Genomic DNA, 19130 nt, shown 5'->3' with positions numbered 1-19130 from the left:
AAATACCAATGGTATTACCATAAAGGGATCTCTGACTGTGTTTGCAAATACTCCTTGCATAATCATGAGATCCCATCTCATCGCAAAACATTGCAAATCACAAGGTTGGTCCATTAAGAGTTGTAATTCCTCTCATTTCTTAATCATTCATTACAATATTGATAGAGCTTTACGACTTTAAAATCGATACTCTGTCATTCTTATGCAAAAAAAAAACTTTCCCAAATGATATTTCACGTGGTCATTTTCTTTGTTTACATAGAGTGACACGGCACTTCACAGGCAAAGAATTGATTACCTTTAATATTAAAGAAAAATAACCTCTTCTCAAAGCTTTTAAAATTAGATGATAGTTTCCAGAGCCAAACATTGCCTGGATATGAAAGGGTGATTCACTTTGGATTCACTTTGGTTGTCTTTGGTTCCTCTCTCATCACAATGGCCACTCAAAACTCCTTTCGCTTTCATGGTGACAAAGCAATTTATCAACAAAGCTGGGAATGTACACAGACTTAATGTTTATTCCTTTCGATTGCAGTTTAGGTTAGTTTATGAGGGGTTAAAGGTCATCAAGGTGCACCTGGTCACAGGTTCTATACACGGGTTAGGAATGTAATGGCCGAAGGTGGGTTAAAGATCATGCAGGCAAAGAGGATGGGATAATACCGATTGAACATACACTGGGACGCGGGCTTGAGAAGGGTTGTGTGTGTGTATGTGTGCTGCTCACAAATAGGGCTCGTTCTGCGTTGTGACAAAACATGGCGAATAGAGAATAACGGAAAAAAAAGGGGGGAAAAGGAGATATGTGTTAGATAATGACAGGTACATTTACTGGGTAATTCAGAGGAACTGCATTGATTCTTTCTAACCTAGAGACAAGTCATTTAGGCCCCTTGGTATTAAATGTTGCAATGAAATACAGATCTATTCAATTCCACTTTATGACATGTATAATCACTTACATGCAACAGCATTAGAGATTAGCTTTTTTTTTTCTTTTTTCCATTTGTTGTAAAAGTGTCACTGAAATTCCATGCAATAAAAATCCCTGAACACTCTATGTATTTAAGACGCCCAAAAACATAATGTGCTTGGGTGTTCCTTCACATGCATGCAACAACGACATGTTCTAGATGTATGTGATACTTGGCAGTCGGTAAGCATGCTCGAATAGCTACTCACAAAGATTTTAATAACAATAGTCTTGTAAAGTTTTTATACTGTGGTCTAACCATTGAGCAGAAAAACTGCCCATATTGGAGGTAACTCCCATGGCCACAAAATCACCCTGAGCCATTATTGCCATGACACGACCCAAGCCAATCAGCATGTCTGGGTAATCAATTGCCTTGAAGAACACACACTTGGGCATGGAGTAGGACACGTGCTTCTCTTTGGCATTTGCCCATTGGACCCTTTCAGTGCAGTGTTGGTGCTTACATATATTTACACCTGTGCATAAACTTTGTTTATTAACCAGAATTGACAAGACATAGCACAGGTGTACTACGGAGCAGTGCTGATTACGGTCTCCTTTTTATAGGCACTAGCTGCCGTCTACAAGCACGCTATAAAGTATCAAGGCCTGCACAGTCGACTCTAAACATGGCTGAAAATTGGTGCTATTCATTTCCTGCCTACACATGCCTTGGCTCAACAGTCCTCAATAATTAGGTTGGTAGGTTGAAAAACGAATACTGCACTTTCCCTTGTCATTTGAACACTAAATTCAATTTGGCGAAGATATTTGTAGATCAAGCTTTGAGCGTATTCAAAATCGGGGCTGATCAGTTCCTTTGCATCATTCCCAATGCAAGAAAAATTACGAAAGTCCAAAAGGAGAGATTTGGTCCACACAGGAATGATCAATGTAGGTGGCATAGAATGCTATGGATAAGCTTTCGACAGCTGTATAAGATACAGATCACCATGCACTCAAAACAGTTGCGATTTTAGGGTCTGTTGATTTGTGCAAGATAATCTCAACTGCAAATAATACAGCTGATAAGATACCTGATACTACCTCAAAACAAGAGTGAATAAACAACTACATGTAGAAGAGCCCAAATATATAAACATGTTCACTGCAGATCATATACTTTGCAAGTACACTTGTTTTTGTCTCGGATGTAAAAATCATGTAAGTGTATTGACCTCACACCCAGCAAGCACCATTGTTATTGAATTGGAACTCGCAGCGTAACTGCCCTTAACTGGAGAAATGGTATTAATGCCACACAAATAAATTTCATTCATGTGCAATAAACAAAATCAAAATGCTGCCAGTAAACAGTGACTGAAGAAAGTAAAGTGCAACTGAATAAAAAAGTAGGCAACTCTTCTTCATGTGATATTTTGGTTTATCAATGATTTTTGTCAACACAAAAAAGAAGGCATAAAGAACAGCTGTATGTTATACACCTTTGCAAACTTTGCAGTCATGAAATCAAACAACTGTAATTTTAAAGTGTTACAGACTGTTACACATTGCACTTGTCAGTTTGTGCGGTAATTATGATCTGAGCAAAAAGCAAGAAAACAGAAACAAACAAAAAAAAAAAACTGTCAAAATGGCAATACAGCACAGGACTGGACAATGTTATGGAAGTGATAGGGCAGCGAGGGGTGCACAAGTGGGGGCTCTTACCCTGTCTCCCCTGTAGATGGGGTTCTTTGAGAAGGCCGACCAGCCGCTGTCCTCCGTCTCCTCGTTCAATCGGCCGTAGCTGTTGCGCAATCTCCTCCTGGCCATGAAACAGAATAACAACAGCAACTATGTCAACAGACTGACAAAGCGAAAGGGGATCATGGGGAGGCTGAAACCCTATACAAGGAGATGAGGGAGGTGTGGCTGCATGTCATTTCAGAGAATGCACATCGATCTGGGGCATCTTTCGTTCGACTTCACAAACAAGAAGAGCTTGCAGTACCTACCACTGTTCCAGAGAGTTGAAATGCGGGTAGAAGTTGCCACAGGCTAAAAAGCACAAGTAGGAGAGTATGGGTGCTGACATTTCATGCCTTCCCTAGGTTAAAATGCCACATGGTGGGGTGTTTCAAAAATAAAGTTTTTCCCCCCAGCCCAAACATGCAATTGGGGAAATGCTCAACAGCAATGAAGGCAAGGTCATTTACATTCTAATTACTGCTCACTCATGTTCTTTGCCCAGACCCCGAGTGTTCACGAACCCTTCTCTATAGGTCCCCTAAATTTTCTGGCGAAGAGAGAGCTATGAAGCAGAGCAAACATGGGGGGCAGAACACATGATGTGGGGAAAATCGTCTGAGGAGAATTTACACACTGCAGTAGAAGTGGTTTGAATGAAAGAGCAGTGTCATGAATACTAAGACCAAGGGATCAACAGAAATCGAGGAACATGGAAGATAGTTTGACAAAGCTGTGGAACTATTTGAATATGAATAACATGTACAACGTATTGTACAAAGTAACAGCATCTCATCCAAATTCAAATTTGAATGACAAGGAGATTAATGTACATGTACGGGAACCTCCCAATAGCCTTTTTACACAAAACATGTTATTTGTAATATCCATGGTACATGTATTTCGTCAAAAGACAATTTTCATGTAACCTCCATTTAAGCTATCTGAAAGAGTATTGTTCAGTTTAGGGTATCCGAGAAATAGCACATCCACTGCTTTTGGCTGCATTAATAAAATTGAGTTTTGTGTCTAAACCAGACCTACTAATCAGTCAAATCAATTGACCAATAAAAAATGACTCATGGCAGCTACTCTGCAAATTCCTCATGGAAAAAAAAAAAAAAAAAAATCATACACTGATTTACTGACATTCAAAAGCTGCCACAGCATGGACATTTCTTGCCTGGCTTCTCATACATGCAGTGGTCTATTCCCTATCTAAAACTAAAAATGGCCCAACAGGGACTGTTGTTTATTTCTTAAGAATTGTAATTTCTGCACTCACTGCTTTATGTAGACAAAGACGCCGATAACCAGGATTACAACAAGTGCGGTGACAACGAGACCAATGACAACAGCCTTGGAGTTGCCATGATGTGTCGGGTTCGCGTCTGGCCCGTTGTCCTTTGTTGTGCCCACTGCTTTGCTGGAAGTGGTCTTGGAAGCAGGCGTGTTACCCGCGGTGGAGGGGCTGGGGGTCGACGGCAGTTGGGTGGTTGCCTTCTTCGTCACGGGGGGCTGACTGGTTGGAACACCGGTTGTCAGCATGCCGTTGTCGGTGCCGTTGGTGACTGTCTGGTCGGTGCCGGCATGCGTTGCAGGCTCTGTCGCTGGCGGTGCCTGCGTCGAATTGTCGCCCGAGCCTGGACTTTGTGAAGCCATGGGAGTGCTGGTCATATTTGGCTGCATGGTTGTCTGCTCTATGGAACCATTGGTAGTAGAGTTTGGGCCGGTTTCGGGAGTCGCCACCACGGTTGTCGCCATGGTCGTAGCAGCTGTATTCGCATCGGTGTGATTGGCGCTTGGAGACGGTGATGCAGTTGTACCATTTGTCCCATTCACTGTTGATGCGGGCATCCCTTCGGTAGTATTTGGCATCATGGGATCAAGAGATGTGCAGTTCTCTATAGTATCATTGCACGGTAGGTAGGTCACAGTTTCTTCTGTTGCAATGGAGGTGATCTCTGTCACCAGCGTTCCAGGTGGTGTAGTAGCCTCTGGTGGGGAGGTGGAAGATGTGTTCTGTGCTGCGACGGCAAACATATATCCTGTTTGGAAAGGAGGCAGAGTTGAAGCCCAGAATATTCAACAGACACAGTTGACACACTGACTTCACATTTTAATTTGTGATGCTGTAGCCATACTATTTCCTAGGCCCCTTAAGGGCAAACACATGGACAGAATTACTTAATTCAAATGAAGACTACAGCTTAATTATGTACATACAACATTGTATGCTAGTAAACCACCAGCCAAAGTGAATATGAAAATAATAATAATAATAATAATCTGATGAAAACAAAGGACTTATTTTCTCAAAGCATTTGGAACACTAATCATCTTTGTTAAACTCTTGTTAGATATGTACATACAATGTATGCTTTAAGAAATCAACCACAAACTTTCTTTACAGGTGATTGTAAGGTTTACATGTTGTTTTCTGTTTTGGCATTTCTATATAAAAGGAGAATTACTTACTGAAGGAATGCTACCATTTGTACGGAATTTTCTCCAGCCATTCCATGTGCTACATAATTCACACCATATTACAAAATAGGATGTCACATTGTGTTGACTAGGAGTACGTTCTATAATTCATCAACACCCCCTTGTACATGTTTCATTCAATCTAGAGCATTTTCATATCACAGTGAATGAGAAACACCATGACGACGGACAAACTGCACATAATCAAGCATCAGCACCAGAACACATTCACACCACTACCAAATACTGACTCACACTAATTGTGCGCTATTACTAGAGGCCATCACCTCATACTCAGAATGGTCTATTGAGCATCACTGTTTCTACAATGCAAACAATCAAATGATTGCATGCAGCTGTACAAATGTACATGTATCTGTAGAAACCATATTATGGTTTCATGCTCAGTTTGATCTCCATTATTCGTAGGTGCACGTAAATTAACTTGCCTATACCCAGTATTTGTCAAATTAACAATACCAACACAAATTCAGGATGAAGTTTCTGAATCATCCCCCCCCCCTTTTCTTTATCATATGTGTGCTCATACAAAGTACTCTACTGTATAAGGGTATCTGTCTGCTTTGAAATAAGCATGGCTTTTTTTTTTTTAAACACCAATACAGTCTGTGATTCTGAGTACTACAGGTATCATTAATGTGTCGAACTAAATCTGCAGTTCCTGCTAAACATGTTAGCCGATGATCAGTGTGAGTTGCACATACAGCGGATGTATGACAGATATTATTTTCATAACACAGCTGGGATGCGAGTGTGTGTACTGTACATGTGTACAATGTACATGTACATTGTAACTGTAACTGATGCCTCATTCTCATTATAAGCACCTGTTTGCAAAATCAGCAGGACACTGATGACAGCCTGGTGCCTCATGGTGACGAATTAGACGGATCTTCGAAATGCCTCACTCTTGCTCGAGCCACTTCCAACGTTATACAACCCCGCAAACAGCTCTTTCAATTCCTCTCTTGCTTCTGCAGTGGGCCAATGAATTTGCTCAGCAATCTGCAGAATGATGAACAAAGATGAGCACTTCATGGAGCTGATGGTGTACCGTATCTCAAGCGATTCAATATTTGATCTCATAAACTTGATCATAACAGGATCCTACCAGTAACAGTTAAATGCTCTCAAGGACAAACAGCTGCGTCCTTTGATAATCTTCACAAACTATTATTGAGCAACAAATTTGACAATAAAACATGTGAATTATGAATAAAATTTTATATCCTACAACAGTTAGAGAAAATAAATGAATAAAAAGATTAAAGGAAATGTAATCTGTTCTTAGAAAACACATGATAGGGGATGAGCATGTAATTACATTTGTACTACAAACAGCAATTGAAGAAAAAAAAATGGTAAGGGCTGAAAGAGTTTAGTTTGTTTGTTTTCTTTTATGTGAACTCATGTCGTAAGCTTGTCACAAGTTCATGAATACAGATAACACTCACTACATATGGGCAAGTTTAATACAGGGACACATTGATAATGGATGTCCAGAGAACACCATCCTTCGTTACAGCTTTGATTTATAACATGAATAAAGTACATGTACATTGTACGTGTATGTAGTCTCGTAAAGGGAAGTGTGAAAATTGGGAAGTGTGCAAATGATAGCCCTAAAACCAGTTTCTACTGGCAGAGATCAGAATACATGTGCAATTGTCTGCAAATGAAAGTGAAAGCAGTTTATAAATGTACATCATATCAAAAGGGATGAACAGATTGTGATGATTCACTATAACACATTGTTTACATAAAGCCCACACAAGCTCAGCTTTGTCAGTTTCCAGTGTTGATTCAACCATGTCTAAATAATTATACAGGAATTAACATTGTACAATGTTTGGACTATTTCATCACAGTGCAGTTGGCGTGCAACAAACACAAACCATATAGGCCTGTACATAAATGTACAGTGTACCTATGAATACTTGGGTCAGTGATTTCTGTGGACGACATGCATTGTTTACAACCCCTCAATGTACAGCATGTCACATGGGGAAAACCCATCGGAATCCTGGGAATTTACTCATCACTTTTTGGAGGTAGAGCAATCACAGCCCAATCATGAGCCAGAAAGCGTGTGACACACCTTGCAAATATCAGCTGACACATGAATGACACGGGATGTTTGAATAAAACATGCTCACTACAAGTATTGTATGTGTGCTAAAATTGCCTCTCGTCCCCATCCTGTATATGATATTGCTCTTCATTCAAATTTGCATAGTGATCAAACCTGATGAGAATACAGAAAAAATAAATATTAGATATCAATGCATCATCTCCACTGCATAACTAAAACTAAGCGGAGGCATCTCAATATTGCTTAACAGTTAATCTCCTATAGTCTACAGTCATCCATCTGGTTACTGTCTTTGACTTGACAAGAGGCACATTGAAATTGATGCTTGACTTTCCCACTGTACAACAACGACCTTACACTCAGTTTAGTATTGCCATTAAAGTGAATTAGGCTGTACTACCAGTACAATGTAGACGCTGCATATTTCAGCCATGATGATTCAGCATTTTAAAGAGACTATTGAGTGTCGCTTCATGCATTCACAATCATTATGTGCAACACATCCTTCTAGACACAGTCACCACAGAAGCACATACAGGTTGTATGTACACTGTTCATTATACCATACGATACTGTAAAAGTGGTTTCTTTCGCGTACAGAAACTTTCGCGGTTTCCATCGGTGCTGACTTTTTCACGCGTGTTTAAATTCGTGGTCGGTAATGATAGCATTGTAACAAGCGACGAGTTCAAAACATTTTCGCATGATGTTAAATTCGTGGTTCAACCTCAAAGCGCGAAAATAAAACCACTGCGAAAGAAACCACTTTTACAGTAGTAAAATGTATTAGATTACAGTGTAGTCATGCATCATATACACTGCACATTGCACAATGAACAGTGTAGGGTACTACAGTATGTACAATGGTAAACCTGTACATATCTACATATTATTCACAAGGCATACCACATACACTGTACATGTAATGTCTTGGTTTGCTTTAATACCTGCAAAATTTTACGTTGACCTAGTAGAGATGCAGCTTGCAAAATATCATATCTACAGACACAGGAAAGTACAATAGGGACAGCATCCCACAATGTATGGCATCATACATATAGTTCGATATTTAATGCAAGGTAGTGAAGGCCCATCAAAATGTATGAAGCAACTTTGCCACAATTCCTACAAAGTGCTCCCCTGTCCACATTAATTATGGTTGCAATATTAATGGACTTCGGATTCGCACTTTTGCTCTATACATGTGTAAGAGGGGTAGGCAGGAACTTTTTAAAATGGGAACTGTTTTCTCTATTTTCTTGATAATGCTTTGCTCTTTATTGAACAATTATGCTTTAACACGATATTTTAACACACCAACAGGTTTTATTGTAATGCTATCATTTGGTTCATTGATGCTATGATGCATTACATCTTCACAAATTAGAGAATATTATGGCAATTTGCCCAATGTACTAAACATTCAAAGTTTTTTGTTATAACTTCAAGTCTGACATGCTGGGAAAGGTCGACCTGAACACAAAGCAAATTCAATATTTGCTTTAAAATGTTTTAAAGGTATGGTATACACTTTAGTTTGGGTTTGAGATGGGGCTTCAGGTTTCCAACTTTTTTTGAGAGATAATTACAAACCTCTCATGAAATATGAAAGAGCATACAATTCTAAGAGGAATTCAAAGTTCATTTGACCAAAAAAAAATGGTTTTGAAATGGCCGAGTTATCCACATACAAAGAGGTCCTAATTAAAGGTGGGACCCACCTTTTATTAGGACCACAATGTTTTACTTTGTTTTTTCATATACATGTACAAGCTGTACAAGTATATGTGTACAAGTGTACTTGTATATGTATCTCAGCCATTTCGAAAACCAATTTTAATTCCTCAGAAAATATTTGAGAATTCCTGTAACAAATCATGTTCAAGTACAGCATTTTCACTGATGTTTGACAAAACTATGTATCGCATTATACAAAGTGTACATATCATACATTGTACGGTATGCAAGTATACACACAGCCAAAGAATGTTGACTGGATTCAACCGATGATGCACATTCGCTGACCAGTGCTAGATGAGACCTACTATCACTTTAGAAACTCTTGGCCTTGTGGAGTTTTAATGTAGGGGGCCTACATGTAACCCGGTGGGCAGCAAATGACTTGGGCCCGCCATCCATGGGGCCATGAATCCCCATGCGCTCCACACTGGGTCTGACTTTAGGTTTTCAGTTTAGAGTCTAAGTAAAACTAAGCTAGTGTAACATTAAAGATAATATAAAGTTTTGGTACCTAAAAAGTTTCCCCGAGTTTCCTTGTCTTAGTTTGTGTTTCAGGTTAAAGTACCTTTCATATACAATGTAACTAACACTGTGAGACTTACTCGCCCCAAAGTGCTCTCATGTCTTAGTAATCATGCAATAATGGTTTCTTACCAGAGCAGAGCAGGCTCTGAAAAATTCGAACGAGCCGTTAGTTTGACTCGACGCGGTACCGCGACAATCAATATACACGTATTGTACGAATTGTACAAATGGGGTACAAATGGGTTTAGGAGACCGATGACCCAGTATGCAGTACGTATAAACGTCGGTCTAATAGCGCGGCGGAGTAATAGCGCACACAGTAGTCAGTGGTGCATGTGCATCGCTATAGCTTTTGGTCTACAGATTGCATGGAGACGCGCACATGTACAGTAATCACATTACATACCAGCGGTGCGCTATGCTGTGCGGAGGCTGAACAATCGTACCTAGTATGCATGCAAAACCGACTCGACTGTTCTGGAGCTTCGCGTAAGTGCGCGCCGTAACCATATGGCGTGTAGCTACGTGTTTAAGACTTGTAGGCCCCGCCTCACTTAGTTCGCTGATGCTGTTACTATGCTGACAGGGTATCTTAATCGCTATTTCGCGGGTTGATCCCGTTGAATAAGCGAAAAACCAATGCTATTTTTGGATTCAGCACCATTGAATCCTCCTACAAACATTAGCATTGTGAGTTTCACAGTCGACGGAACAGCTGAGTTACTTGTGTATAGCGATGTGAAGGCTTAAATCTGAATTTAGGTAGCAATACGTCTTGATATCTGAACTCATCATAGGACGAGAAGAATGAGACCACCACAAGCTTTCATATGATACCAAATTTATAGGGATTTTTCCCCGGGATCAACTAGCCAAAATGCCTGAAAGGTGATTTTAAGCCAAAATTGTGGATCCACTTTCCGACCAAACGCGCGCCCTACATTTGCCCATTGCCCAACACGCACTGAACGCATCTGGTAGTCGTAAGCTTATTTGAAAATGTTAGCGCTGTTGCAACCAAAATGTGACTTCCGTGATATCATATGTATTGAAAATAATATGATAGATTTTTCTTATTGTTAAAAAAAATGTTTTGAAGTAGTTTTATGGGTCACTGTATATGCATACAGACTAGGTCAAAGATGACTTGTGAACTCTCGACTTGTGCGTGAATTTTGAAGGGGATGAAAAAGCGCATCGCACTACTGACGCCCTATTATAACTTAATAAGATTATGTAGTGTCCACACGGCACAGGGTACAGTTATACAGCCCTGTCGCGACTTACAGTACATTTGTACACTTGCTTGTGTACAGCGACAGGGCTGTATATATAGTTACCACTGGTCTAGCTAGCTAGACTACACTTTAACGCGTTACAGAAGCTACTCATAAAGTCATGACACTATAAATTTAGGTTTCTACTTGTAGAACTTGTTACAATGTAGGGTAGGGGTAGCCCCGGAGACCCGCCGCTCTGCGGCGGGGTCCTGGCGGCTACCCCGCAGTTTCGTTCAAGTGAGAATCACGAACAACTCCCTATTGCCACATATACGGCAACTTCACAAATAAACCATGGCTAAATGTTCATCATAAACACAGTGACAATATAAAATGAAATATACACTACCCCATTGCCTTGGTCCTTCTCACCAATTTATGTGGAAACTGCATAATTTTCCACATTTTTTAGGAGTAGGCGGTCTGCCCTAGTGGAGAGCTTTGCTGCTATTTTGAACGTGTATATCCATCAGTACGCATCTACGCATGCGTAAACAATGACGTCAACGTTACGGACGCAGAAGGATATGAATAATGCATCATCGCACGGTGAATATGCATCATGTAGCGAGTAATACAGCTGTCAATGCACTGCACTGAATGCATTGTGTGCGCATGTGCAAGTGATTGTGAGTTTTAGTGAGCATCGGTGAGCTGAAGATATTTGCCTTATAAGACAGCATTTTCTGCATCATAAGCAATGAAATGCATCAAACAGTCGCCGATGTGAATCATTTAGGTTTAGTCGACCCATGTAAGTATTCCCAGTAGTTTTTGTTGAAAAATTAAGGAAATACAGCGCCGGAACGGCACCCGTTTGGTACAACATTAAAATATCGATGCCAAAACGGCGCAGCCCCAACACTGTACGTTGTACGTTGGGGCTGCTGGTCGCAGTTAGGGTAGGGGTAGCCCCGGAGACCCGCCGCTCTGCGGCGGGGTCCTGGCGGCTACCTCGCAGTTTCGTTCAAGTGAGAATCACGAACAACTCACTATTTCCACATGTACGGCAACTTCACAAATAAATCATTGCTGAATTTCTATTATAAACACAGTGACAATAAAAAATGAAATATACACTACCCCATTGCCTTGGTTCTTCTCACCAATTTATCTGGAAACTGCAAAATTTTCCACATTTTTAGGAGTAAGCAGCCTGCCCTAGTGGAGAGCTTTGCTGCTATTTTGAACGTGTATACCCATTAGTACGCATTTACGCATGCGTGATCAATGACATCACCGTTACGGATGCTCAAGGATATGAATAATGCATCATCGCACGGTGCATATAAGGTGAAATGAATATGCATCATGTAGCGAGCGATACAGCTGTCAATGGACCGACTGAATGCATGCTGTGCGCATGTGCAAGTGATTGTGAGTTTTAGTGAGCATCGGTGAGCTGAAGATATTTGCCTTATAAGACAGCATTTTCTGCATCATAAGCAATGAAATGCATCAAACAATCGCCGATAAGAATCATTTAGGTTTAATCGACCCATGTAAGTAGACCTATTCCTAGTAGTTTTTGTTGAAAAATTAAGGAAATACAGCGCCGGAACGGCACCCGTTTGGTACAACATTAAAATCCCGGTGCCAAAACGGCGCAGCCCCAACACTGTACGTTGTACGTTGGGGCTGCTGGTCGCAGTTAGGGTAGGGGTTACTCTGCTCTCTTGACTTTAGTCTTGACAGCATGCATTTCATGTACACATCAGATCAGACACATTATGCAATTAAATGTGTAGGTAAAAGCGTTTTCTCAATGAGTAGACTACTGTCTAACTCAGTTACTGATATGACAAATATTATAGCGATACTGTAACGTGCGTTATCATGTTTGTGGCACTGCCACTACTCCCACTGGATATACATGTAACGCGTTACTGCCGTTAGGACAGAAATGAAGTGTAAGTGGATAACCAGTGGTGTGGTACGGTAGTGCAAGTGAACCAGTGTACTTTGATTCATATAGTGTGCAAGTGGCTAGATCTACCGCTAGATCTACTTTTCAACATTTCAGATGAAATACACGGCATGCCAAACACACATCATTTGGATAATGTAGATCACTACATGAAACTTACAATATGAACGCGGTTTTCCCCACAGTGTAAAGGCCAATGTTTGTACCCCTTTTGCGCAGTAGGCCAGCAATACAGCACATGAAAGCAAAGTCGATCCGTATACGTATGCGTTGTTCACGTACGCTGTACATGCACTGTATGCAGTTTCATGTGAGTGAAGTACCAGAATAAAGTAGATGTCGACCATTGGCGTGGAAGGGAGCCCTCTCTTGCGTCACGAGAAGCACACATACTGCAACCACCAGCGCATGATCATTCAAGAGAGTTCTTTTCTTTCTTTTGTTTCTTTCTGTCCAACGATCTGTTTGCGTACTAGTACTACAGACCCGTTGGCGGCTGGCGGCTGGAAGGTCGATATTGATGACGTCATTTTACAGACTTCTGCTGCGAAAATATGAACGGGGATTGGCGACGCCGTAAGCTACTAGTACATTGTACTGTATTGCCAAATGTCTTTTGTGAAGGGATGAATCATCAACCTTCTTTTTTTTCCGTATTTGGACTTGATCATTGCACGATCTGCTGTTGCTGTTTTTTTTAAATATTATTAGGCCCTGTAATAGGCCTACTGACTAGCGTTGTCAAATCTATGATTGACTGTTATTTTTTTTCAATAGGCCTGCTGTTGGTATTATAGGAGAATACTAATATAACTGAGTCAAGTACAGTGTCACCATTTTGATTACAATGCACATGAAATTCGTTTTCATATTACATTGTATGTGTCACTGTGTGGAACGGATGTAGACCAAATGAAAAAAATATATATACATATATAGGCCTATCAATTAAACCCGACACGAAAACGACGGTCTCGAGTAAAGAAACACGCAGATACACACACACACACACACAAACAAACACACACTCACACACCAATAATTTCATGTTTCCATTGGGTAAAAGATTATGTTTGTCCAAGTATGTAAGCTTTGCAATCTTCAATTATTTATTTATATGATATTACATATATATACCATATGTGAACACATAAACATATATCTATCTATCTCTCTCTCTCTCTCTCTCTCTCTCTCTCTATATATATATATATATATATATATATATATATATATATATATACATATAATATTATATTATATTATATATGAACATGTTGAGATTTCACGTATTGGCTCCACGAAGAAAATGAAGAAAGAAACTGGTAATGCATTTTTGGCCAATAAAGCATTAGATATGCGACTCAAGAGTCGAATAAACTCCTGCTTTATTGGCCAAAAATGCCCTACCAGCTTGTTTCTTAACTATAAATATATATACATATATATATATATATATAGAGAGAGAGAGAGAGAGAGAGAGAGAGAGAGAGAGAGGGAGAGAGAGAAAGAGAGAGAGAGAAAGAGTAAGTTGTCCACGTGTTGGTTTGATAATATCATCAAAAACAAAACTGATATCATGCTGTTTTCACTTATAACAGTTTATTTCTGCACACAAATTTTCATGCAATTCGCTCTTTCTTAACCCGTTGAGGACGGACTAATTTTACTACAACATGCATTTCCCATAGACACCTGCCCGAGTATACTCGGGACTCGTCCTCAACGGGTTAAGGGTTGATACTGAGAGATCAATTGTTATTATTCTCTCAGTATCAACACTTGAGAAAGAGTGAATTGATCGAAAATTCGTGTGCTGAAATAAAATGTTGGTTGATACAGCATGAACTTGGTTTCAGTTTAGTTTTGATGAGATATATATATATATATATATATATATATACATACATACATACATGCATACATATATATGTATATATATGTATATATATATATATATATACATACATACATGTATATTATTTATATGTAATGTATGCGTATACAGCTAAGGACGCGTATACAGCTACATGTTTGTAGAGTGCAATGTAAGTCCTGTTGTATATCTCTAAACCTGTTATAAACCCTTTCTCTGATCAAGAGCTTGGATTTATTTCTGCTTATTCAGTTATATCTGTCACAAGCGCTATTGTTCATGTACTTTCAGAAAAAAAAGAATGCAAAATCGTATAATGTTTTCAAGGATTCAGTTTCTACCACTCATGCAATGTCATAAACCTACTGATCACGAATATCGTAACAAATTTGCATTATGCAGCATTGAAACACAGTACTGCATTTTCGGAAGTCAGACTGACAGGAATGAAAAGATTTCTTTGATTCTGTTTTTTTTTTTCGTGTTCTCTGTTCTTGTATATTTCGCTAAGAAGTCAAGTATCATCAGATGGCATATAATGCACACTATGAATACTAATGATACAATAATTACCACAAACCATGCTTGTACACTATATCTAAAGGGCTCATAATAACTAATTATTGTGGTCAATGGTGCATTCGTGTATCTCTATCTGTCTTTCCTCTGTGTGTGTGTGTGTGTGTGTGTGTGTGTGTGTGTGTGTGTGTGCGGTGTGTTGTGTGCATTACTGGGTTGTATAGGTATGATACTTTAAATTTTTCTTCTTCGGTAATTGCTGCTTAAATTTCTATTTGTTATTGAAACATGAAAATGAATAACTATTTCACTTATTTTTAAAAGAATAATTCTCTTATGTTGTACAGTAATACCAAAGTGAACTGACGTTTCTTGTATTATTTGATTGGAAGTGAATACATTTTATTTGTTTAAAAAAAAGTATAACGAAGGGGCAACGGGGCAGTTGCCCCCCCCCCCCCCTCCAATATGATTTTGAGTGTGCGCTTTTGTGGTTTTGGATGTAAGTCATATACTTTTAGAAATGACATAGAAACATGAAACAACAATAAAGTTACTGTTAGAGTAAACAAACAAAGAATGTTCACACAAAAAGAATTGCGTATGCCGGCGTTTACTTAAGTATAGCTGTAGGTGATGTGTTAATAGCAAAATGGTTACAGTATTGTTACCATTAGTTTCGAATGTCTCACAACGAAGACGAGAAGGATAAACAAGAGATCTTGATTTACATAAGATACCGCTTCTGAGTCTTGTAAGGACAACATGCTCGTAAAACAATACATATTTAGCAATGTAGTTTATTTTCCATTTATGAAAGCTGGCGCGGATGACTTGGATCGTGATTGTTGACCAAGATTACTGCAGCACTATAGCTACGAAGAAGCGTCAAAATCTAGAGCTGCAGATGACATATTGTGTGCTGTCAAGTGTAGTTTCTCTTTGCGCTGAGCTGGTGGTGCTAACTGTCAAATCCAAGAAGTGGAACCGTCAAAATGTGTCTCTATACCATACCTGTTATGATTAAAATAATTATCTTTGTTCATTGTTCACCATTTCTGACAATACTTTGCGCAATATTTTGCGCAATGAATCGTGCCCCCTTGTTTTTACTTCCACGCAGTCTCCCCTCCTCCAGAACGCGGGAAAGCGCCTTGATGTAGTTTTGTGCTAGAAGCAGTGTCTCCATCTTGCTCAGTCTGCGCTTCGACGGATAATGGGGAACGACGCCTCGCAATCTGTCCATTGCGTCATTGAGACTGCGCATGCGCTGACGTTCGCGAGCGTTCGTCAGAAGTCGGCGTTTCTCGGAAAGGTCAGCGGTTGAATGTTTCGCGACAAAAGAAGGGTCATCCGCAGGATCGTGACTTTCCGTAAATAAAGTCGTCTTTTCGTCGTCACTCGGTAAGCCATCGGACTCTGATTCAGGTGTGTTCTCAGCAAGACACAGTTCCGACCCCGAAGCAAAGGCGGAATCGGAAGACGAAAACCGGAAGCGATCATTGACATCGCAGGAGTCGAAGACGCCCGATGAAAGAATATTTGCCCTTGGAGTCATTCCTGTCGACAGAACCGGCGAGTGAGGGCACTGTCCAGTTCTTACTATCTCAAGTTCATTCGACGGCCTTTCTGCCTCATCGTGAGGCGAGGAATAACATGATATCTGGCTGCATTGTGGGCTGTCAAACAACATAAGACTGTCCAAAGTCCTGTGAGCTGTGTTCATATTCATCTCAGCGTCTAATTTGTTGCTTTCCTTTCTCCACAAACTGCCGTAACTCTCGTGTCTCTTCGCAGGCTTGTAATGGCAGTCTGAACAACGGTGCTCTGCTGATGAACTTCACCTGTTCAGGCATAAAACAAAGAGGGAAATTGATGCAAGCTTTAAATCTAAGAGAAGAAGGAGGCATGGGGCAATCGAGGAGTAAACATTTTAAACTTCGATGTCCCTATTATTTCTTGGAAAGGCGGGTTGAAACAAACATGTTTTTATTAATGTTTCACGTGATTTTCGGATAAAGCATATACCCACGTGACACCACTCCTGTATATACTCCTGCTTTCCCTCATCAAATATGTGAGTTGTATGTCCAGACGACTAAACCCTTGCGATGCAAGTGTTTGCAAAATTCTCAAAAGAAATGTCATCCATATAATTATGATTATGCAAGCTTATGTATCGGATATGAAATAGAGAGAGAGAAAAAAATATCACCGCAGATAAGCAGAGCTCTCAGAAGGGCTCTGCGGCTAAGCCATGGACAGCGCCATCTACTGCGGGCAAAAACATTGTCGTCGTTCTTTTGGTTTTTTGTGATCTGACCCCGACTAGCAACATAGGACGTTTCACTCAAACGCAAGGATGTAATTGGGTAACTTTAAATGATCCGAGAGATCGGACATTTCTGAAAATTCCACTCGCACGATTGACACGCACACACACACACACACAAATCCGTGAATAAGAATGACTAGACAGTTGGCTGCAAATGGCTTCTCTTTTTAAACATCTTTAAAACACTTTAAAATGGAGTTTGGCTGCAGGCAAAATATGGATATTCTCCAACATGCTAATTCTAACATATTCCACCGCATCACATAGTACTAAAGAGCCATAATATGCTTGGATTCTACATTGTTCAAGAAACGCAATAAGAATTTACGAATGAACACGTACATTCTAAATTGTACGAAAAAGGTACCATTTACAATTACATTTCAATGCGCTGCGACTCAACTATCAATCGTGTACAAATATTTAACATTGATATCAACAAATAGACATAAAACCTATGTTTTCAATATCTAACTTATTGCTCGTTAAGACAAAGAAACGGTACCATGATAATAAATCAGAAAAGAATAATTTAAAATAAAAAACCGATAACAACAGAACATTTTAAAGAAATTATTGTCAATTCAAAACATTTCAAAAAATCAATTAAGGAAGAAAATGCATTGACTTTTGGAGTGAAGAAATTTCAACTTACGGGTGCCGCAATGTGAGGAACAATTATTTATTGGCGTGTGCCGACTTGTGACGAACGAATGATGTAAGGTCGAGTTGACTTGTCACCTCTGAATCTTTTCCGACGAGTGTTTGGTCTGGGCGCCACGCGACTCATTATAAGGTCGCCTGGATAACCCTCTGTGCTGTTTGACGAGTTCCCTATCCCTTTTAAAGTCATAATGCATCCAAAAGAAAAAAAAAAGCCACAAGCAAAGGGCTACAGACCCCCACCCACCAACACCATTCTCCTTTCATTGAGGGACATTAACACGAAAAGGGTGGGAAAGATGATACTTATTATGGCAACAGTTGGTTTTGTTACTCGTGCTATTTTCTAGCAGACACATCGCACGTTTATTTTCGGATAAAGTGAAGGTTGATTCAGACCCGGCCCGAATACAGCTTTATTCACCTCCTTCGTCGTGATTGGTCAGGAGTATACAAAGGGGCGGAGTCTAGAAGGGCAGGTGGGGGTGTGATCTCCAGATTTGCGTCACTATAACTCGTCAGCGTTATGAAGCCATAAACATTTATGAAATCCGCCCTCATGGCTATGCTCCTCGAGCAAACTTGTACTTCACACACGCACACATACACCTACACGTACACACACACGCTCAAACACAGACGCACACAACTTAACAAACAAATACAAAATGGTTAAGAAGACAATGTTAAAGACACCACATCCACATGCAGCTGTAAGGGATAGGAACAGGTGGATGGCATCCCAGTCACTTCCGCGTTAGCACAATCCTTACAGAACTTCGATAAGTGAGTTGGAAACGTGAGTAAAAAACCCGAAATGGGATACCCTGGGCGAGGAGGAAGAAGAAGAGGAGCAGGAGGAGGAGGGAAGGAGCAGGGGGAGGAGGAGGAGAAGGAGAGGGAGGTAAAGGATGCCGAAGAGGGGGAGTCCAAAGAAGAAAATGAGAAAGAATAAGACATGGCAGAACTTAGAAAAAGCAGAAGGAAAGGAGTCTGT

The 19130-nt window shown here is 40.1% G+C and overlaps 1 protein-coding gene across 1 annotated transcript; it reads right to left on the bottom strand.

Annotated features, from left to right (window-relative positions):
• Positions 1-665: 665 nt before the first annotated feature.
• Positions 666-13046, bottom strand: LOC139727711 (uncharacterized). Its single transcript, XM_071638690.1, has 5 exons — positions 12901-13046; positions 6004-6181; positions 3954-4716; positions 2651-2747; positions 666-744 (listed from the first exon to the last, which is right to left on the bottom strand). Exons 2-5 carry the CDS (start codon positions 6047-6049, stop codon positions 727-729), a joined length of 924 nt encoding a protein of 307 aa, XP_071494791.1. The 5' UTR covers positions 6050-6181; positions 12901-13046; the 3' UTR covers positions 666-726.
• Between the last annotated feature and the right edge of the window lie 6084 nt (positions 13047-19130).

The sequence above is a fragment of the Diadema antillarum genome, unplaced genomic scaffold, assembly GCF_040938485.1.
Source record: "Diadema antillarum isolate AM-2024a unplaced genomic scaffold, OU_Dant_1.0 seq00000145_RagTag, whole genome shotgun sequence".
Lineage (NCBI taxonomy): Eukaryota > Metazoa > Echinodermata > Echinoidea > Diadematoida > Diadematidae > Diadema > Diadema antillarum.
Note: the sequence above shows the minus strand (reverse complement) of the source record. Positions and strands in the feature narration are given on the sequence as shown.